At 45.4% G+C, this 21,456-nt stretch overlaps 3 protein-coding genes across 3 annotated transcripts; all 3 read left to right on the top strand.

Moving 5' to 3' along the window:
• Positions 1–549: 549 nt before the first annotated feature.
• Positions 550–980, top strand: LOC132226609 (nuclear nucleic acid-binding protein C1D-like; the record flags this gene model as incomplete). Its single annotated transcript, XM_059681173.1, has 1 exon — positions 550–980. A coding segment is annotated over exon 1 (423 nt), but the record flags the coding sequence as incomplete, so codon positions are not given.
• A 6-nt stretch (positions 981–986) lies between these two features.
• Positions 987–3,987, top strand: LOC132228015 (cysteine/serine-rich nuclear protein 1-like). Its single transcript, XM_059683778.1, is given in 4 exon segments — positions 987–2,136; positions 2,139–2,575; positions 2,577–2,810; positions 2,812–3,987. Coding segments are annotated over 4 exon segments (1,839 nt in total). The 5' UTR covers positions 987–1,124; the 3' UTR covers positions 2,968–3,987.
• Positions 3,988–13,305: 9,318 nt separating this feature from the next.
• Positions 13,306–14,763, top strand: LOC132228014 (heterogeneous nuclear ribonucleoprotein A1-like). Its single transcript, XM_059683777.1, has one exon. It carries the CDS (start codon positions 13,441–13,443, stop codon positions 14,380–14,382), a length of 942 nt encoding a protein of 313 aa, XP_059539760.1. The 5' UTR covers positions 13,306–13,440; the 3' UTR covers positions 14,383–14,763.
• The last annotated feature ends 6,693 nt before the right edge of the window (positions 14,764–21,456 follow it).

Below are 21,456 nucleotides of genomic sequence, written 5' to 3'. Positions count from 1 at the left end.
CCCTTCTTAGCACTGTGTGTTTTAACCAAGGTCACCTCTCCGAGAAAGGTTGTTTCCCCAGGTGGGGATTTTTCCCTGGAGTTAGGGATTAACAGGACTAAGGAAGGGAATAAAACCCCTTAACTAATTGCCAGGTGGGTAATTAATCACTTTAACTACAATCATGCTTAAGCTACATAATCTTTACTTAGGATAATCTCCTTCAGTTACTTCCTTGTAGCTTAACAGAACAATAGAGTAGTGACCTTGGAATGGAGATAACAAACGCCCTAACCTTAGGAATAGAATGGATAGGATTAAAATCAACTGGTATAAATACAGATGTAACAAGAGAATAAAGACAGAACCTGGCTGGAGAACCTGGCTAGAACCTGGCTAGGCTGATCAACTGAACACTGTCTCCGTGTCATTCCTTCTTTGCCAACTCCATCCACACCGTTGGAAACCCCTGGACCTGCTGGGGTTGGACCCCAACATCTGGCGCCCAAACAAGAAGTCAGAAGTCTGCAATTTGGAAGAGGGTCCGCACCGACCATACAGGTACCATTTAGGTCATAATGGCAGAAGAAGAAATTAATGAAGACCATCCAGCAGAAATCCATGAGTATTTATCAGCATTTGAGAATTCCATTGGTGTTATAGATGACATGCTGAAGACCATGATGTCTGTTTCTAGAAATGAGTTGTTGCAGAAGTTGGACCCACTTGAACATGCAAAAGTGGATTTAGTTTCTGCTTACACATTAAATTCAATGTTTTGGGCTTATTTGGCAACTCAGGGAGTTAATCCTAAGGAACACCCAGTAAAGCAGGAATTGGAAAGAATCAGAGTGTACATGAACAGCGTCAAGGAAATAACTGATAAGAAGAAGGCTGCCAGGCTGGACAAAGGTGCAGCTTCAAGATTCGTGAAAAATGCCCTCTGGGAACCAAAACCTAAAAATGCATCCAAAGTTGCTAGTAAAGAAAAAAGTAGCCGAGGCAGAGCCCGGGGAGGCAGGGCCGACGGCTGCGGGCCGAGTGGACGCGGGGTCGCGGAGCGGAGGGCGTCCCGCGGGACGTGGGTCGCGTCGGGGTTCGTGGAGCGCACCCGGCTGGCAGGCTGTCTGTGCCCGGTACCCACCATGGCTGGGCTGCTGAAAAGGAAGTTTGACCAGTTGGAAGAGGATGACTCCTCACTCTGCTCGTCTTCGTCTTTGTCCTCTTCGGGCCACCACTCTGGCTCCTGCTCCCCAAGCTCTTCAGTCTCCCCAGCCTGGGACTTGGAAGAGGAGAGCCCCTGGGATCAGATGTCCCCGCCTGACCGAAACGTCTGTGGCCCCCAAAGTTTTACCCCCTTGTCCATCCTGAAGCGGGCTCCCCGGAAGCGTCCAGGCCGTGTAGCCTTCAATGGCACCACTGTCTTCTACTTCCCTCGGTGCCAGGGCTTCACCAGCGTGCCCGGCCGCGGGGGCTGCACTCTGGGCATGGCCCCTCGCCACAGTGCCTGCCGCCGCTTCTCCTTGGCCGAGTTTGCACAGGAGCAGGCCCGGGCACGGCAAGAGAAGCTCCGCCTACGCTTGAAGGAGGAGAAGCTGGAGGTGCTTCGATCGAAGCTTACAGAGGCTGGGGTACCTGAGGCGGAGGCCGGCCTGACTCTGACCCTGGATGCCATTGATGATGCCTCTGTAGATGAGGAGTTGGCAGAGGCCGTGGCAAGTGGCCGGTTGGAGGAAATGACCTCCCTCCATCCCTACCCAGCCCGGAAGCGGCGGGCCCTGCTGCGGGCTGCAGGCGTGGGGAAGATCGATCGAGAGGAGAAGCGGGAGCTGCAGGCTCTGCGCCAGTCCCGGGAGGATTGTGGCTGTCGCTGCGATCGGGCCTGTGACCCTGAGACCTGCAGCTGCAGCCTGGCGGGCATCAAGTGCCAGATGGACCACACAGCGTTCCCCTGTGGCTGCTGCAAGGAGGGCTGCGAGAACCCCAAGGGCCGTGTGGAATTCAATCAGACGCGGGTTCAGACCCACTTGCTGCACACACTCACCCGCCTGCAGCTGGAGCAGGGGGCTGAGAGCCTTGGGGAGCTGGAGGCCCCTGCCCCGGGCAGTCCACCCAGCCCTGGTGGGCAGGTGCTGACCCCCGCTTTCTCACTGGCCAACTCCCCGTGAGCAGTGAGCTGGGAGACCACAGCTGCAGCAGCGACATGTCTGATTCCTCCGCAGCATCGGGCACTAGCGAGCCCCCTGACAGTCCTGCGCATCCAGCCCTGCCTGACCCTGGCTTCCAGCCTGGTATGGATGATGACAGCCTCGAGCGGATCCTGAGATTCAGTGACTCAGACCTGGGTGGAGAGGAGGACGAAGAAAGGGGTGTGGGGAACCTCGACAACCTCAGCTGCTTCCACCTCGCCGATATCTTTGGTTCTGGTGACCCCGGTGGCCTGGCTGGCTGGACCCACAGCTATGCCAATACCAGCTTCACATCAGGCATCCTGGATGAAAATGCCAACCTGGATGCCAGCGGCTTCCTAAACAGTGGCCTTGAAGGGTTGGGAGAAGGCAGCCTCCCTGGCACCGAGGTGCTGCCCAGCATGGACGGACGCCGGCCAGAGCAGCTCAGTGGACCTCAGCTGGTCTTCCTGCGACTCTTTTGAGCTGCTCCAGGCCCTGCCAGACTACAGTCTGGGGCCCCACTACACCTCTTGGAAGGTGTCTGACAGCCTGGACAACCTTGAGGCACCCCACTTTCCCTTACCTGCCTTTTCCCCGCCGGGGGACACCGGCGTTTGCTTCTTGGAATCCATCATGGGCTTGTCGGAGCCAGCTGCCGAGGACGCTGGCTTCCTTCTGGAACAGCCGGTTGTTTGAGGACACTGCCCTGGCATCACTGCTGGAGCTCGTGCCTGAGCGAGGACTAGGGGGCCTTTTCCCCGCCCGGAAAGCCCTGTTGCTGCTGTGCCATAATTTGGGGGCTCTCTGGGGCCTGTAGTAGGTAACCGTCTCCCATTGGCTGGCTCACCCATGTGGGCATTCCTAATTTCCATGCAACCCTCTGGGTTGATTTATTATTTATTTTTGTAACTTTCTGTGCTGGAGAGTGGGAGGGGGCTTCCCCCCGTCAGCCACCCAGCCCCTGGTGCCCAGTTTCTCCCACTTCCATGGCGCATGCCAGGAAGAGGAGGGCATGATGTTTCTTAGCCTAATGACAGCGAGACAGGGCTGGAAACACCTACCTCTTCCGGCTTCTGCCATCCTGAGCCCGCGCCCCCTGGGTGGCTGAATCCTCTGGACTGTGAAGACAATAATTTATTTCCATAATTTATTTGGAGACTAGGCAGCTTAGGCTTCTCATCCCTGGCTGGGGTCAGGGTGGGGCACAGACCCCACGAGTCCCTTGTACCTTACAGTCCTGCAGCCCTGCCCTGCCTGGTCTTAGGTGTAGACCAGATGTGGATTCAAAAACTATGTCTACTGTGGCAGCTGCCTGGCTCTGGATGGTTGAGCAGGCAGAGGTTAGCCTCGGACAATGTCTGGGCAGAGGAGGGACTGAGCTGACCAACTGTGACCCACTCAGCCCCCTCTACTTCCTGTCCTCTGCCCCATCTCTCTCCTCCCCCAAGGGCCATAGCCGTTAGTCTGGGTCCACCAATGGAGGACGGGGAAGCAGGAGGCCGAGTGCGCGCAAGGGGCTTGCCTCAGTGCCTCGGGGCCCACCGCATGCCCTTGACGACAATCTCAGGGCTTTCTGGACACTGCACTCCAGCCTGGCCCACCTGCCTGTACCCTTGGCCAGTTGGCCAAGACAAGGGGTGGTGCCTTATGGCTCTTATGCCCATTTATTGATGATGAATTTTGCATCCTAATTTCTATATTGTCCCTGAATATTGTAACTATAATTTATTCATTTTTTTCTCTGTGTCTGTGCCAAGGAGCCCAGGCTCTGGGCTTGCCTTCAGCCTGTGTGCTTGTGGGAACACCTTCTACCTGAACTTACAGGTACCAATAAAAAGGCTCTATTTAAAAAAAAAAAAAAGAAAAGAAAAGAACAAAAAGAAAAAAGTAGCCGAAACCGGTTTGGCTCAGTGGATAGAGCATCGGCCTGCGGACTGAAAGGTTCCAGGTTCGATTCCGGTCAAGGGCATGTACCTCGGTTGCGGGTACATCCCCAGTAGGAGATGTGCAGGAGGCGGCTGATCAATGTTTCTCTCCCATCGATGTTTCTAACTCTCTATCTCTCTCTCCCTTCCTCTCTGTAAAAAAATCATTAAAATATATTTTTTTAAAAAAAGAAAAAAGTAAAAAATAACCTTTTGGTTTTGATATACACATGTTCAAAAAGTATATCATTTTTATTGTTTAACACAAAATAGATGGTGATTATGTGACAATGCACGGTTTAAATGTATTCCTTATTGAATTCATATATAAAATTTACATTTGGCCAAAACCGGTTTTGCTCAGTGGATAGAGCGTAGGCCTGCAGACTGAGGGGTCCCAGGTTCGATTCCGGTCAAGGGCATGTACCTGGGTTGCAGGCATATCCCCAGTGGGAGATGTGCAGGAGGCAGCTGATCGATGTTTCTCTCTCATCGATGTTCCTATCTCTCTCCCTTCCTCTCTGTAAAAAATCAATAAAATATATTTTAAAAAAATTTACATTTGAATTTGTAATGCTAAATACATTTCCCCCCAGAAAGATGAAGTTATCTTTATTGATTTTCCTATAGTGTACTGTGAGATTTTTAACATTGTGGTATATTTTATATTTATAGTTTACCATCTCTCTTGACAGGACTCTTGTTTCCTTATATAGGTCAACCTTTCAAGTACTATTTTATAAGCAACTATGAAATTTAAGTTAAATGTTCTCTGTAAACATTTGTCTATTTTATTTTATTTTTTTAAATAATTTTTATTTCTTAAAGTATTACAAAGAGTATTACATATGTCTCCTTCCCGCCCCCCCCTTGACATTCCCCCGGCCTCCCCTATCCCCCAGTGTTTTGGTCCATTGGTTATTCTTATATGCATGCATATAAGTCCTTCGGTTGATCTCTTAAGCCCCCCCTCCCAACCCTCCCCAGGCGTCTCACTGTAGTTTGACAGTCTGTTCAATGCTGCTCTGCCTCTGCATCTATTTTTGTTCATCAGTTTATATTGGTCTTTATTATCTGTTTCAACCTCACCGGGGCCGTCCCCACCTCATCAGGGCAGTTTCAACCTCACCAGGGCTGTTTCAGCCTCACGGGGGCTATGCTGATCTCACTGGGGCCGTTTCAGCCTCACTGGGGCCATCCCGACCTCACCTGGGCCGTTTTGGCCTCACTGGGGCCGTCCCGACCTCACCGGTTCTGTCCCGACCTCACCGGGGCCGTTTCAACCTCACTGGGGCCGTCCCGACCTCACTGGTTCCGTCCCGACCTCACCGGGGCAGTGTCAACCTCACGAGGGGTGTCCCGACCTCTCGGGGCCGTCCGGGCCTCACTGGGGCAACACGAAGTTTGGCATTCTGTCTTTTGTTGGGCGGCTCCTTGCTGGACAAAATCTCCAGGCGTTCTTGGTGGCTGAATATCTGGTATGCTTGCTTGGATTTCATTTTCTACTAAGTGTACAGACTGCTTGTCTGCTGTCTCCCAGCGTCTCATGTGAGACTGGAATTGGTGGATGTGCTTGTGCATTTGCTGGTACAGCGGTTTCATGTCGCCAGCCCAGCCTGGTCCAGCCCCAGCTTCCTCCGAACCTGGTTCTGCTTCTTGAGTGTGTCTCTTTTGGATGCGAGGAGTTGAAATCTGCAGCCTGCTGGGTTGGGCTCTGTTCTTGGCGCCTCTGCACATCCTACTTAGTCCAATGCTCTTCTTTCTTTCCTTCCAGTTGTAGAGCTTCCACTGGGCCAGCTTTCCGGTGGTTCCAAATGATAGCTGTTTGTCCCATTGTTGGTAGTTTTGATGTTGTGGGAGGCATCACGCACAGGTCTGTACCTTACACTGCCATCTTGGTTCCCCTGGATCTGCTTCTTGAGTGTATCTCTTATGGGTGCGAGGAGTTGAAGTCTGCAATTCGTTTGGTTATGCTTCAAAAGCGCAGGTGGGTCTTTTTGTGCCACTATCAAGGCTTGGATGGGGATGTAAATTAAGTAGGGCTGGGTCTCAGGGAGTCACCAGGGCGGAGCAAATAGCAATGGTGTCTCCGCAGCTCCTCGCCTCTCTGGGACTCCGGGACTTTGCGTCCCCTAGTGCCGGAGAGCAGCTGTGCAACAGAGCCTCCCTCCCTTTCTGACTGCTGCAAGGCCATGCCGCCTCTCCCTATAGGGTCTGGTGCCTCATGTTCCCACCCCAAACCAGCTCAGTGGATTCGAGAGTTTGTAAAAGTGCAGGTGTTTCCTCTTGTGCCTCTGGCACAGCTTGGATGGGGTTGTAAATTGAGTAGGGTGGGGTCTCAGGGAGTCGCCAGGGTGGAGCAAATAGCAATGGCGGTGTCTCCACGGCCCCTCGCCTCTCCGGGACATTGGGACTTCCCGTCCCCCAGTGCTGGCGAGCAGCTGCATGCCAGAGCCTCCCTCACTCTCTGACCGCTGCAGGGCTGTGCCGGCTCTCCCCGTGGGGTCTGGGGCCTCAGAGAGCCTATCCGGACAAGCCCAGTGAACTCAAGAGTTCATAACCACTTCCGATTGAAAAAAACCGCACATCCAGTTGCAGCCCGCCTGGTGCGCGACTCTGTACCTCTGTTTTTGGCTCCTCTGTAGCTCCTGCTCAGTCTCACTGCACTTCTTTCTTTCCTTCCAGTTGTAGAACTTCCACTGGGCCAACTTCCCCATGGTTCTGAATGGTGGTTGTTTGTCTTATAGTTGGTAGTTTCAATGATGTTGTGGGAGGCAGCATGCACAGGTCTACACCCTACGCCACCATCTTGGTGTCTCACATTTGTCTATTTTAAATGAATAATGACTTTATGAAGTATGCTTTCTGAAGTCTGAAGTTATAAATACTCCTGTTTTCACTATATACAAGAAAAAGTGAAATGACTTAAATGTGTGTTTTTTTTTATGTGTAGTTACTTCATGTTTTCATGATTTTGGGAATTGCTTCTTTTGATATTTGAAGTGTGAATTCAAGACTTTAAGGTTATACTTTAACTTTTGGCACTCTGCCTATATGTCCCATTTGAAGTAAAATATATTCTCATTAATTGTGGATGGGAAATGAAGTTGTAATTGATGGCTGAATTTGGGCACAATGGCTACATCCTATCAATAAAGGCTGTAAGTGTTGTGTAGCTGACCTATTTATTCTCTTTTATGTACAGGGCATAGGACAAGCCAGCAATAATACAGGTAATAAAAGAAATATGAACTGCTACCCTTGTGGCTTACCTGGGCACTTTAGCAGAGAATGCCCAAATAAAAATAATAATACTCAGGCCAGATGGCAAGCTCCTCAACAGCCTAGAAATACAGCAGGGAATAATATTAATCCTCCAAAAACTGTTTGTCCCCGATGTCAGAAAGGATTCCATTGGGCAAAAGAATGTAGATCAAAATACCATAAAAATGGTCGGCCTTTAAATTCTACAAACTGCTCCCAAGGAGGTTCTATCCCATCACCTCAATTGGGAAACTTGAGAGGGGGCCAGCCCCAGGCCCTGCAATAATAGGGGCATCAACCCTCAACCCCTCTGCAAATTTCAGTCAGTGACCTCTTCAGGGCAACCCCAGGCAGTGCAGGATTGGATCTCCATTCAACCACACACGCAATACTAACCCCAGACTCGCCGGTAGCAGCCTTTCCTACAGGAGTGTCAGGGCCACTGCCTGAGGGAACCGTAGGTTTAATATTAGGACGGAGCTCCACCTCGTTACAGGGGATCTTAGTCATCCCAGGAGTTGTTGATGCAGACTACACAGGAGAAATACAGATTTTACTTTCCCCACCACCACAACTATACAGATCAGCCCAACCAGAGAATTGCCCAATTACTCCTGTTACCAATACATAAAATAGGGACAGCTGTTACCCAGGAAGCCAGAGGGGCAGGAGGCTTTGGATCTAGTGATGCAGCATTTTGGATACAAGAAATCCATGCTGCTAGACCTACAAAAATTTTACAAATTCAGGGAAAACCAACTGAAGGTCTATTGCGGGGGTCCTCAAACTACGGCCCGCGGGCCACATGCAAATACAAATATTGTATTTGTTCCCGTTTTGTTTTTTTACTTCAAAATAAGATATGTGCAGTGTGCATAGGAATTTGTTCATAGTTTTTTTTTTAAACTATAGTCCAGCCCTCCAACGGTCTGAGGGACAGTGAACTGGCCACTGTTTAAAAAGTTTGAGGACCCCTGGTCTATTGGATACAGGAGCAGATGTTTCCTGCATAGCAGGGAAGGATTGGCCCTCTTCGTGGCCCACATACACCACCTCCACTTCCCTAGTAGGACTAGGCAAGGCATCTAATGTAAAGAGTTCTCAGATTTTAACTGGGGCTGATTAAGATCAACCCAACATTCTGTCCCTATGTAATTACGACTATCCCCTTTACATTATAGGGAAGAGATATCTTGTCTCAAATGGGAGTTCTATTATATAGCCCCAGTGATAGAGTAACATCACAGATGCTAGACACAGGATTTAATCCAGAAAAGGGATTAGGAAAAGAAAGTAATTCCTCACACTCCTCGACAGGATTTATAATCGGGGCCATTGCCTTTAGGACTGCTGATCCCATAGTCTGGAAATCATCACAACCAGTATGGGTTGAGCAATGGCCCTTAACATCTGAGAAAATATCAGCAGCCCGACAATTAACTGATCAGCAATTAGCAGAGGGACATATAGAGCCATCAAATAGTCCCTGGAACACACCCATATTTGTAATAAGAAAGAAATCAGTCAAGTGGAGACTTTTGCAAGATCTAAGAGCCATAAATGCCACCATGGAAGATATGGGCTCCTTACAACCTGGATTGCCCTCCCCAGTGGCAATTCCACAGGAGTATTGTGTTGTTGTTATTGACTTACAGGATTGTTTTTTCACTATACCTCTTCACCTGGCTGATTGTCAAAGATTGGCATTCAGCATACCATCAGAAAACTTTAAACAGCCTTATCAGAGATATCAATGGAAGGTTCTCCCACAAGGGATGAAAAATAGTCCTACATTATGTCAAAAGTTTGTAGATCAGGCATTGCAAGTTATTAGAAAGAAATTTTCAGATCTATATCTTATTCATTATATGGATGATATTTTACTAGCTCATAAAGATCGGGTTACTTTACAGGAAATTCTTACACAGACCGTCCTTGCTTTAGAAGAACATGGTCTAAAAATAGCCCCAGAAAAGATTCAGACTGAACCTTCTTTTTCCTACTTAGGCAGAATATTACATACCTCTACTATCACCCATCAGCCTTTATAATTAAGAAAAGAACATTTAAACACATTAAATGATTATCAGAAACTATTAGGTGATATCAACTGGGTCAGGTCATATCTAAAAATAACCACTCTTGACTTAAAACCTCTACTTGACATTTTAAAGGGAGATTCTAACCCTAAGTCTCCCTGACAATTAACTATAGAAGGAGAAAAGGCTATAGCAAAAATAGAACAGGCCATCAATAAACAGCAACTACAGTATCTAGATTATTCCAAATATTGAACCTTAATTATTCTAGCCACTAAATATACTCCTACAGGATGCTTATGGCAGGAAGGACCATTAGAATGGATACATTTACCTGTCACTCCTAGGAAGATTGTAACATTCTATCTCTCCCTAGTGGCCACTCTCATTATCAAAGGTAGACGACGCAGTATTGAACTCTTTGGAAGAGAAGTTACTGAGACAATAATCTACACTAATAAAAGAGAAACATGGTAATTGGCGTACGACCGCTACCCTTTTCATTGGCTAATCAGCAAGATGTGCAAATTAACTGTCAGCCAAGATGGCGGCCTGCAGCCAGGCAGCTTGAAACTAACATGAGGCTTGGTTGCCTCAGTGACGGAGGAAACCAACGTTCCCCGCCTGCCGCTGCAGGCCTCTGAGCCAGCAGTTTCAAACATTGTAACAAATACTGCAGCACTTCAGCCAGCAGATTTGCAACATTGTATGCAAAGGCCAGAAACCTACTTTCAGCAGCGGAGGCCTAAGAGCTGGAGCCAAGCCTCAAGCTAAAGCTGGCCCAGAATAAAAAAAAAAAAAAGGAAAAAAGGAGCGTTTAGGAGTTCAGTCACCCCCAGCCTGAAAACAGCCCTCAGCCCCTCACCCAGACTGGCCAGGCACCCCAGTGGGGACCCCCACCCTGAAGGGGGTGTGACCAGCTGCAAACAGCCATCATCCCCTCACCCAGGCTGGCCAGGCACCCCAGTGGGGACCCCCACCCTGATCCAGGACACCCTTCAGGGCAAACGAGCTGGCACCCACCCATGCACCAGGCCTCTATCCTATATAGTAAAAGGGTAATATGCCTCCCAGCACCAGGATCAGTGGAGCCAAGAGGCCTCCCGGCAACGGGATCAGCATGACAGGGGACAGAGCCCAAACACCCTGATCGACCCTGCTCTGTGTGTGACAGGGTGCGGAACCCCAACCCTCCCGCCCCCCCCGGGCCCTGCTCTGTGTGTGACGGGGTAGAGCCATAACCTCCCCATCGACCTGCCCTGAATGTGACAGTGGCGGCGCCCCCACCCCCTGATCGGCCCTGCTCTGTGGGTGATAGAGGGCGGCACCCCAACCCACTGATCCACCCTGCTCTGTGCGTGACAGGGGACAGTGCCCCAACTTCCCTATTGGTCCTACTCTGTTTGTGACAGGGGGGAGCTCCTCAACCCCCTGATGGGCCCTGCTCTGCGTGACAGGAGGGAGCTCCCCAACCCTCTGATGGGCCCTGCTCTGTGTATGACAGGGTACGGAGCCCCAACCCCCCTGATGGGCCCTGCTCTGTGCATGACAGGGTACGGAGCCCCAACCCCCCTGATGGACCCTGCTCTGTGCATGACAGGGTATGGAGCCCCAACCCCCCTGATGGGCCCTGCTCTGTGTGTGACAGGGGGCAGTGCCCCAACCCCCGGATTGGCCCTGCTCTGTGCATGACAGGGGGTCACACCGCAACCTCCCCATCGACCCTGCCTTGAGTGTGACAGAGGGTGGTGCCCCAACCCCCCAATTTTTGTGCACCGGGCCTCTAGTACCTTATAAAAGAGAGCAATTAGACACACTATTACAATTTGAAGAAGAGTGGCAAATAGCTATAGGTAACTTCCCAGAACAAATTTTACATCATTTGCCAAGATCACCTATATTGCAATTTCTCTCCCTACATCCGTTTGTATTTCCTATTAAATGTTCAAAAGAGTGATTATCACCTTCTGCCTCTTTAGTATTCACAGATGGTTCCTCTAATGGTAGGGCAGTAACAATCATTGACTCAATAACCCATGTTCAGCAAACCCTAGAGATGTTAGCCCTGACAACAGAGCTTTTGCAGTCATTTATGCTTTTGAACAATTGCAACAGGTTCCCTTTAACTTGTACACTGACTCTCAATATATAGTTAAATTATTTCCTCATATTGAAACCGCCTCTCTCCCACAAGGAAGAACAGCCATTTCTCTTTGTTAACTCAGCTACAAACTTACGTTCACAAAAGAGAAAACGCTTTCTATATTGGGCATATTAGAGCTCATTTCTGCCTACCAGGACCCCTAAGCGAAGGAAACCATCAGGCGGATTTACTAACTCGCACAGTAGTTTGTACAGCTCTAGAAGAAGCCCGGCGGTCTCATGCCATTCACCATCAAAATGCTTCTGCTCTCTGTCTATATTATCGCATATCTAGAGAAGCTGCTTGAAGTATTGTGTGTGACTGCAGCCATTGTCCTACTCATTTTCCTAGCCCTGCTACTGGAGTTAATCCAAGAGGACTTAGACCCTGTGACTTATGGCAGATGGACATTACTCATGTCCCATCTTTTGGCAAACTTTGCTATGTGCATGTTTGTACTGATACCTTTTCTCATGTTATCCTTGCTTCTGCACGTACAGGAGAAGCCTTTAAAGATGTAAGTCAACATCTACTCCAATGCTTTTCCTACCTAGGAATACCAAGGGCACTTAAAACAGACAATGGGCCTGCCTATACCTCTAGAGCTTTTAAAAACTTATGCTCTACATTCGGCATCGCACATACTACAGGAATACCCTACAATCCCCAAGGCCAAGCAATAGTAGAAAGGGCTCACCAAACTTTAAAAACACAAATTAAAAAATTACAAGAAAATGAGTTTAAATATTCCTATCCTCATCATGTTCTACAACATACTCTATTTGTAATTAATATACTAAATGTAGATTCTGAGGGAAATTCCCCGATGTACAGGCATTGGAACCCTGATCTAACTAAACCTAAAGCCCTCGTCAAATGGAGAGACTTGCTTACAGGAGCCTGGAAGGGACCTGATGTACTTTTAACCTGCGGGAGAGGATGTGCTTGTATATTTCCACAGGACGCAGATTCACCTGTGTAAATTCCAGACCATCTAGTCCGCCCTCCATCTCCGCCTCATCCTCCTTCTCCCCGGTATCATCCATATTGGCCAACCCAGAGGGCACAGCTGACTCCTCCCTGGACACCGACACCACCATCAAGCTCGGCCCTGATGGACCCTTTGATCCAGCCATTCAACGTGCTGACACTTCGGGAAGCCCGTCGCCACTGACGCTTCCCGCTAGTCAGAACAACAAGGACAACCAAACCACCGACTTGGGGACAGCTGAAATCCTTGACTGAAGAGGCCAGAAACCTTCTACAAGGCTCTGTGTGCACTCCATCCACTATGTTTATTGCTATGCTCACTATCCTTGCTTGTCAGTCTTCTTCCGAGTCTTAAACAACCCAATCCGAGTGGGGGCTGCTGATTTACATGTGCTATCATTTAAAAAATAAAAAAGGGGGAATTTGCCGGAAGCTGGTCCATCCTTGCTGCTTGACACAGTCGCTGCAGGGAAGAAACATCTGCACAGCATATTTTTTCAAGGGACCTGGTGTATATGGCACACTGTTCTTAATATGTTTGCTCCCCTTCTTAGTGCTATGTGTTCTAACCAGGGCCACCTCCCTGAGAAAGGTTGTTTCCCCAGGTGGGGATTTTTCCCTGGAGTTAGGGATTAATAGGACTAAGAAAGGGAATAAAATTCCTTAACTGTCAGGCGGGTAATTAATCCCTTAAACTACAAACAATCCTGCTTAAGCTACATAATCTTTACTTAGGATAATCTCCTTCAGTTACTTCCTTGTAGCTTAACAGAACAAGTGACCTGACCTTTGGAATAGAATGGATAGGATTAAAATCAACTGGTATAAATACAGATGTAACAGGAGAATAAAGACAGAACCTGGAGATCACTCCTTTCTGCTGAACGCCGTGGAGTAAGCATCGTTGGAATTCCCCTGTTGCAGTCATCATGTCTAAGTCTGAGTCTCCCAAGGAGCCGGAGCAGCTGCGGAAGCTCTTTATCGGAGGTCTGAGCTTTGAAACAACCGATGAGAGCCTGAGGAGCCATTTTGAGCAATGGGGAACACTCACGGACTGTGTGGTGATGAGGGATTCAAACACCAAGCGCTCCAGAGGCTTTGGGTTCGTCACCTATGCCACTGTGGAGGAGGTGGATGCAGCCATGAACGCGAGGCCACACAAGGTGGATGGAAGAGTGGTGGAACCAAAGAGGGCTGTCTCCAGAGAAGATTCTCAAAGACCTGGCGCCCACCTAACTGTGAAGAAGATTTTTGTCGGTGGTATTAAAGAAGACACTGAAGAACATCACCTAAGAGATTATTTTGAACAGTATGGGAAAATAGAAGTGATTGAAATCGTGACTGACCGAGGCAGTGGCAAAAAGAGAGGCTTTGCTTTTGTAACCTTTGACGACCATGACTCCGTAGACAAGATTGTCATTCAGAAATACCATACTGTGAATGGCCACAACTGTGAAGTAAGGAAAGCTCTGCCTAAGCAAGAGATGGCTAGTGCTTCGTCCAGCCAAAGAGGTCGAAGTGGTTCTGGAAACTTCGGAGGTGGTCGTGGAGGTGGTTTTGGTGGAAACGACAACTTTGGTCATGGAGGAAACTTCAGTGGTCGAGGTGGCTTTGGTGGCAGCTGTGGTGGCGGTGGATATGGTGGCAGTGGGCATGGCTATAATGGATTTGGTAATGATGGAAGCAATTTTGGAGGTGGTGGAAGCTACAATGATTTTGGCAATTACAACAATCAATCTTCAGGTTTGGGGCCTATGAGGGGAGGAAACTCTGGAGGCAGAAGCTCTGGCCCTTATGGTGGTGGAGGTCAATACTTTGCCAAACCACGAAACCAAGGTGGCTATGGCGGATCCAGCAGCAGCAGTAGCTAGGGCAGTGGCAGAAGGCTTTAATTACTGCCAGGAAACAAAGCTTAGCAGGAGAGGAGAGCCAGAGAAGTGACAGGGAAGCTACAGGTTACAACGGATTTGTGAACTCAGCCAAGCACAGTGGTGGCAGGGCCTAGCTGCTACAAAGAAGACATGTGTTAGACAATACTCATGTGTATGGGCAAAAAAACTTGAGGACTGTATTTGTGACTAATTGTATAACAGGTTATTTTAGTTTCTGTTCTGTGGAAAGTATAAAGCATTCCAACCAAGGGTTTTAATGTAGATTTTTTTTTTTTTGCACCCATGCTGTTGATTGCTAAATGTAATAGTCTGATCATGACACTGAATAAATGTGTCTTTAAAAAAACAAAACAAAAAAAACCACCAAAAAACAAACAAACAAACAATAAACAGATCCTGGCTGGAGAACCTGGCTACAGAACCTGGCTAGGCTGCTGATCAACTGAACGCTATCTCCGTGTCATTTCTTCTTCACCAACTCCGTCCACACCTTTGGGAACCCCTGGACCTGCTGGGGTTGGACCCCAACAGGATACCATATATATATATATATATATATATATATATATATATATATGCCTAAGCAGCCACCTGACTGTTCAACCATTCGACCATTCAGCCAGTAGCTATGACACGCACTGTCCTGCATGGGGCAGACCCTCAATGCATAGGCATGGAAACATGGAACAGACTGACGAATCTCAGAGGGAAGGGGGAGTGTGGGAAGAGATTAACCAAAAATGATATATATGTGTGTGTGTGTGTGTGTGTGTGTGTGTGTGTGTGTATATGTACTAGAGGCCCAGTGCACGGATTCGTGCATCAGTGGGGTCCTTCGGCCTGACCTGCGGGGATCAGGCCAAAACTGGCAGTCCAACATCCCCTGAGAGGTCCCAGATTACAAGAGGGCACAGGCCAGGTTGAGGGACCCTAGCAATACATAGAAAAGAACATTCATCTTGGCAAAATTGAGTTGATTATAAGGATGCAGGGTTGGTTCAGCATTAGAAAATCAATAGTATGATTCACTACATCAAGATATTAGAGGCAATATGATCACCTCAACAGATACTTAAAAAAAAAATCAATAAATTCAGCAGCAATTCATGGTTTAAAAAGCAATCTTAACCTGATAATGAGTACCTGGAAATGCATAGAGCAAAACAAGATATTTTAATAGTGACATATTAAAATCGTACTTTTAAAATCAGGAATAAATCAGAATGCTTGATATCACTGCCTCTATATAACATTGCAAGGGAGGTGTCCCAAAGCTAGCCATGGATAAAGAAAGAATGACAGAAAATAAAATTTAATTTTTAACACTTCGTCCTCATTCACAAAGGAAATGTCAGCATACGAAGAAAACACAAATCTATATATTGATTTATAATTGTAAATAAAATAAATTTTAACAGGATCATTAGATTTAAGGCCAAATTAAAAGAGTAATTAAGTTTTGATACAGCAGGTACAATCAGAAAACACAACAAAATGTATCTAGGAATAAGTTTAACCAAAGATGTGTAAGACCCTTTTTGTAGTAAAGTGTAAGACTTTACTGAATGGGATTGAAGAGGCTTGAAATAAATGAAGAGAGAAATCATGTTTATGAATTGGAGGATTCAATAATTTGAAGATTTAGTTCATACCAATTTCTATTAAAATCTCAACAGGATTTATTTTTGGGGAATTTTTAAAAATATTTCTAACATTTGTATTAAGAGCAAAGGGTCAAACAAAGCCAGACTAAAACAAGAATCTGATATTAAGTCTTACTACAAAGCTATAATGATTAAGATAATGTATAACTGTCAAGAGACAGAAAAATAGGCCAATATAACAGAATATTTCTAATATTCCACCTACTCATATGACATATGTTTATGTGAAAACCAATCTGATAGAGCTGGAAATGCATAGCAATGGGAGAAAGTAGAAACTATTTAATAAATGGTACAGGTACAACTGGTTATGACTATGGAAAACAAAATTAAAATTGGATTTATAGTTTATACTACACAGAAAATCAATTTCAGATGGATTAAAGAATAAAGTTTGAAAGACAAAGGCTTACAACTTTATAATATCTTCATGACATCAGCATTGAAAAGAATTTCTCAAACACATAAAGGAAAATATTAATACACTTAAATGCATTAAAATTAAGATGTTTATTTAAAAATAGAGTGAAATGACAGTCATACTCTGGGAGATGATATCTGTAAAACAGACAAAATACTAATATCCAGAATATGGAAATGAACAAAAGACATAAATAGCAATATCAAAGAATAAACTCAAATGTCAAATAACATATGAAATAGTGCTCAATCTCCCTAGAAAATGCAAACTAAAACCACACTGATGCCTCTTTGACCTGGCTCTAGACACATCCTCCAGACCAGGAAGATTCAGACTCTCTGGGGCCCCATGAGCCATTGTCACATTGGCAAGCACTGGTAATGCTGGTGTCATGTCTCAACTCAATAACTTACCAGTGAGCAGACAAAGATAAAATGCTACCAAAATAAGATGGGACCTGCCCCTATCATTGATTTGGTGTGGTTGGAACACTGCTAAATTCTGGAGAAGGCAAAGTAAGTAATGCAGTCAGTCACGGTGAGGACAAACCCAATTAGCAGAAGAGTTAAGTAGAGTAAGGAAGCATGTGTCCTAATGCTGGTGTGAGGTCAGACTTAAGGTGCCGGGAGCCGGTCCATCCTTGCTGTTTCAAGGGACCTGGCATATATGGCATACGGTTCTTAATATGTTTGCTCACCTTCTTGGCGCTGTGTTTTAACCAAGGTCACCTCTCCGAGAAAGGTTGAATCCCCAGGTAGGGATTTTCCCCTGAAGTTAGGGAGGGAATAAAACCCCTCAACTAAGTGCCAGGTGGGTAACTAATCACTTTAACTATGAACAATCATGCTTAAGCTACATAATCTTTACTCCCTGGAATGGAGATAAGAAATGCCCTAACCTTTGGAATAGAAATTGACAGGATTAAAATCAACTGGTATAAATACAGATGTAACAAGACAGCAAGACACAGAACTTATAAGACAGAACTTAGAACACAGGGCTTGGAAGACAGGACCAAGAGAGACAGAGCCTAGGCACAAAACCTACACAGAGCATTCTCTAGAGACAAAAGAACTTCGCTGGAGAGAGCATGCTGGAGGATCCTGGACAGGGACTGGCCTCGGAGCCTGGAGGCGGAGCCTGGCGAGAGAGCATGGCAGGGGATCCTGGACTGAACCTGACTGCGGAGATTGGCAGGAGAGCCTGACTAGAACCTGGTGACTGGACCTGCCTGGAGAACCTGGACAGAACCTGGCTGGAGATCCTAAGCAGAACCTCTCTGGAGATCGAGACCAGAACTTGGCTGGAGATCCTGGCTAGGCTGCTGATCAACTGAACGCTGTCTCCGTGTCATTCCTTCTTCGCCGACTCCGTCCACGCCTTTGGGGACCCCTGGACCCGCTGGGGTTGGACCCCGGCATTAAGGTTCTTTAATTGTTGCACATATACAACAAATACACACACATTTAAATTCCATTTCAAAACATCTCATTGGCAAAAATTAAAACATCTTACAGTATCAGGTGTTGGTAAACATACAGAGCAAAGAGAATTTATTTATACTGCTGGTGGAAGTATACATAGAAACAACCACTTGGGAAAATAATTTGACATCTAGTAAAGTTTTAGATGTGTATATCTTAAACCCCAGCAGTCCAAGTAGAAATGGAAATTATGAAGACCATACAGTTATAGAGAGTGAAAGGTTATGAGAGTGTTTATTTAAAAAAGCAGTGTTGAAAGATAGTCTGAGGCATATTAAAAATTGTACGCAAAAATCCGTTTGAATCTGACAATGCCAAACCAGAACTCCACCTACAGAAGCTAGGAGAAAGAATTTTGCAGAGAAGGGGCAGAAGCAAAGCAAGGTAATTATTTGATTGGCTTAAGCACTTGCCTTACTTGGAAAAGTGTAGTTGGCTGTTTATGATTGGTTGTCCTTAGGTTTTGATTTCTTAACCTTGAGATATTTCAGGCTTAAGTTATGGTTAGCTTAGGGAGGCTGCAGTCTTTAAAGCTACCTTGTTGGTGGCCCCTCCTTGTTTAATTAAATTAACAATAAATTTAATTCCTAGAATAATATTGCCTGCTTTACTGCTGTTCTATAACATTCCAGAAGGCATTGAAGTATTTGGAATCATTAACTGTACAGGCTTCAAATTTTGCCTCAACCACTTTTTGGTTTGGGCACGTTATTTAATCTCTCTAAACCTCAGTGCCCTCTATCTCAGGATTATTGTGAGGAATAAATGAAATAAGGTAAGAAGTTCCAAACAGTGCTAGCAAGTACACAATACATGTTAACTACAAGGTTTCTGTTTGATTATTTTGTCCTCGCAATGAAAAGTTATAATATACAAGATAATGTAGAGCAATTTCATATCATAATGTAAATTACTTTAAAAACAATATGCAATGTTTAATAAAATAATATTTCTCAATATTGAAAAATTTTACTTATGTAGTGGGGCTCCTTTCAAATCAGATGGATTCTTATCCACCAAGACAGTCCTGTATCTTATTTTAATTTTATTTTTATTTATAACCACAAGTGAATTTTGTTTTCTAATTAAACCTAGGTCTCAACAAATAGTACTTCTGCATGAAGAAGAAACTTCCTAACTATCAGATTTATCAGATTGTTTGTTTTTATAAGTAAATCTACTTTTCCCAAACTTTAGTAGTTAATAATTTTCCAGAAAAAGAGAAATAAGCCAAAACATTTTAAATACAAGAAAATGAAACAAAACACAAATAGATATGGTTTTCTTTAAACTCTTGGTACAGTTATTCAAACCAACTTCCTAATCAGGGTCAGCAAGTAATACACATACTTAAAAAAAGAGAGAGAGAGACTTTTTTAAGTCTTTCTCCATAGTGTTGAGGAGAAATAAATTTTCCGCTACTCTCCTAGGTTAGGTTCTTCCTGCTGGTCAAATAATCAATTGACATGAAACAGACTAACAAGAAATAATAGCCAAGTTGAATTACATATGAATATATAGGAAGCCCAGATACATGAGAGACAAAAAGTGAAAATGAGGGAAGTAGCATTCTGAACTAAGGATGAGGTAAGGCACACTGGGGTTTCAGAAGAGAGAGCAGATGTTCAGTGATTAGATGTTTGCCCTACCCTATAGACAGGTCACAAAAAGTTATCTCTGATAGTAACTCCTACTATGGGCAAAGCTGAAAATCTTAATGAAGGGAGAAGTCAAAGTTTCCTGTGGGCCTGCAGGGTCTCAATTGCTTTCAGCTCAAAATAATTTACATGCCAAAGTGGCACATCTCGAGGAGGTTTGTTCTGAACCCCTTCAATGGCTTGGTCTTTCCAAGTGTCTTCAACTATCCACGTCAGAACAGAAGGTATGACATATTCCTTTATTCTATTCTGCCTCACAGTATTTAAATTCACCAAGATTATAAAAATTGACAGAAATATTAATTTATCTAACAATTCTGTTAACTTATCAACTTTACTCCACTAAGTTGGTTGTCTGCTATATTAGAATTTTTTCAATATATAAGAGGATTTAAAGGTGATTTTTGTCATTTATTTCTCATCACAAGCCTAAATTATTTATTATTAGCTTTAAATTTCATCCCACAATCATGTAACTCAATGCTAACATATGAAGAATATTTTATACTGTATTGTTTAGGGAATGAGGACAATTAAAAAGTCTGTAAATGTTCAGTACATATGCACCCCACCACAGGCCTAACTACATAATACATGTCAGCAACAACATAACATTTTTTTTCTGAATATTTTTTCAGTAAAAATTTGTTTGTTTTTTCCTTTTCATTCATCCCCTAACCTACTCCCTTTTGGAAACCATCAGCTTGCTCTTGGTATCTATGGTTCTATTTTTGTGCATGCCTGTGGGGGGGGAAAGAGGAGGATGGGAAAGGCATTGGCATGTTGCCAAGAGGGGGAGCAGATGCTGGGTCCTTCATTTTGAGGGGTTTTAAAGACTGGGAATTTAGAGGTGGTCCTAGGAAAGGATCTTAATTGAATATTCGTCAGATTTTCCAGGTATATCCTTTCTGGGTCATGGTTTCCACTGATTGGTCAGTACCAGGGTATGGTCATTAATCATCTCAGCTGGTCCTGGCATTGCCAGACTGGTTTTTCTGCTTTCCTGGGCCTGGAGCTGAAATACAACTGAGGCCTAGATGTTATCTGTAGGAAGGAAAGATCAGGGTGTCTACACCACATGACCAGCAACATTCCAGGGGAGGAAAGGCCACACTGGAGGTGAGGTCTGGTGCCAGTTTTCCCCATTGCTAAGCACAGGGGCCTTTCCACCCTGGTGACCTTCTGAATTTGGCCGTAAATTACTCAGCCAGTTGTTCATCTGTCAGTTTCCCTGTTCCATTGGCAAGGAATTTTCCTAGCTTCTTACTATCCTGCCTCAACACCATGTTTTACAATCATGCAAATGGTTGAATGGGATCAGGATATGCCACCCTAAAACATGCCACTTGGACACATCAATTATTTAGAGCTGAGAGCAATTGAGAAACAGCTAGAATTAGAACTGTTGAAATACATTTCTAGGCCCAAAATGGAGTGTCTCTTGCCCAGGGTGCCATGTCAGCAAACAAACTTACATTACTGTCAAGTCCCTGTATTTGCTTCACTTGATCAGAAACCCAGTATATTTAGTCAACCAATCCCCAAATGCCAAGCCTACGCTAAGCATTCCCCCCCCAAACAAGTTCCACCAGGTGGCTCCAGCCAAGCAGATATTTTCTATTTGTTTTTCCCTTCTTCTTTATTATTTATCCTATAAAAGCTTCTTGTCTTCTGCCCCATTTTGCAGTTCTCTAAAAAGAGGCTATCTACTTTATAAAGCATTACATAAAGTTTGTTTGCTTAACCTTTTTTTAAAAACAGTTCTCTGCCTTTACTTCTGCTTAAAAGCAAGGCATAAATTTCTCCCCTTTCCTGTAATAGGAGGA

The sequence above is a fragment of the Myotis daubentonii genome, chromosome 2 (assembly GCF_963259705.1).
Source record: "Myotis daubentonii chromosome 2, mMyoDau2.1, whole genome shotgun sequence".
Lineage (NCBI taxonomy): Eukaryota > Metazoa > Chordata > Mammalia > Chiroptera > Vespertilionidae > Myotis > Myotis daubentonii.
This window is presented reverse-complemented; position numbering and strand designations above follow the sequence as displayed.

Coding starts and splice junctions, on each gene's coding strand:
- LOC132228014 (XM_059683777.1), top strand. CDS start 13,441: ATGTCTAAGTCTGAGTCTCCCAAGGAGCCGGAGCAGCTGCGGAAGCTC.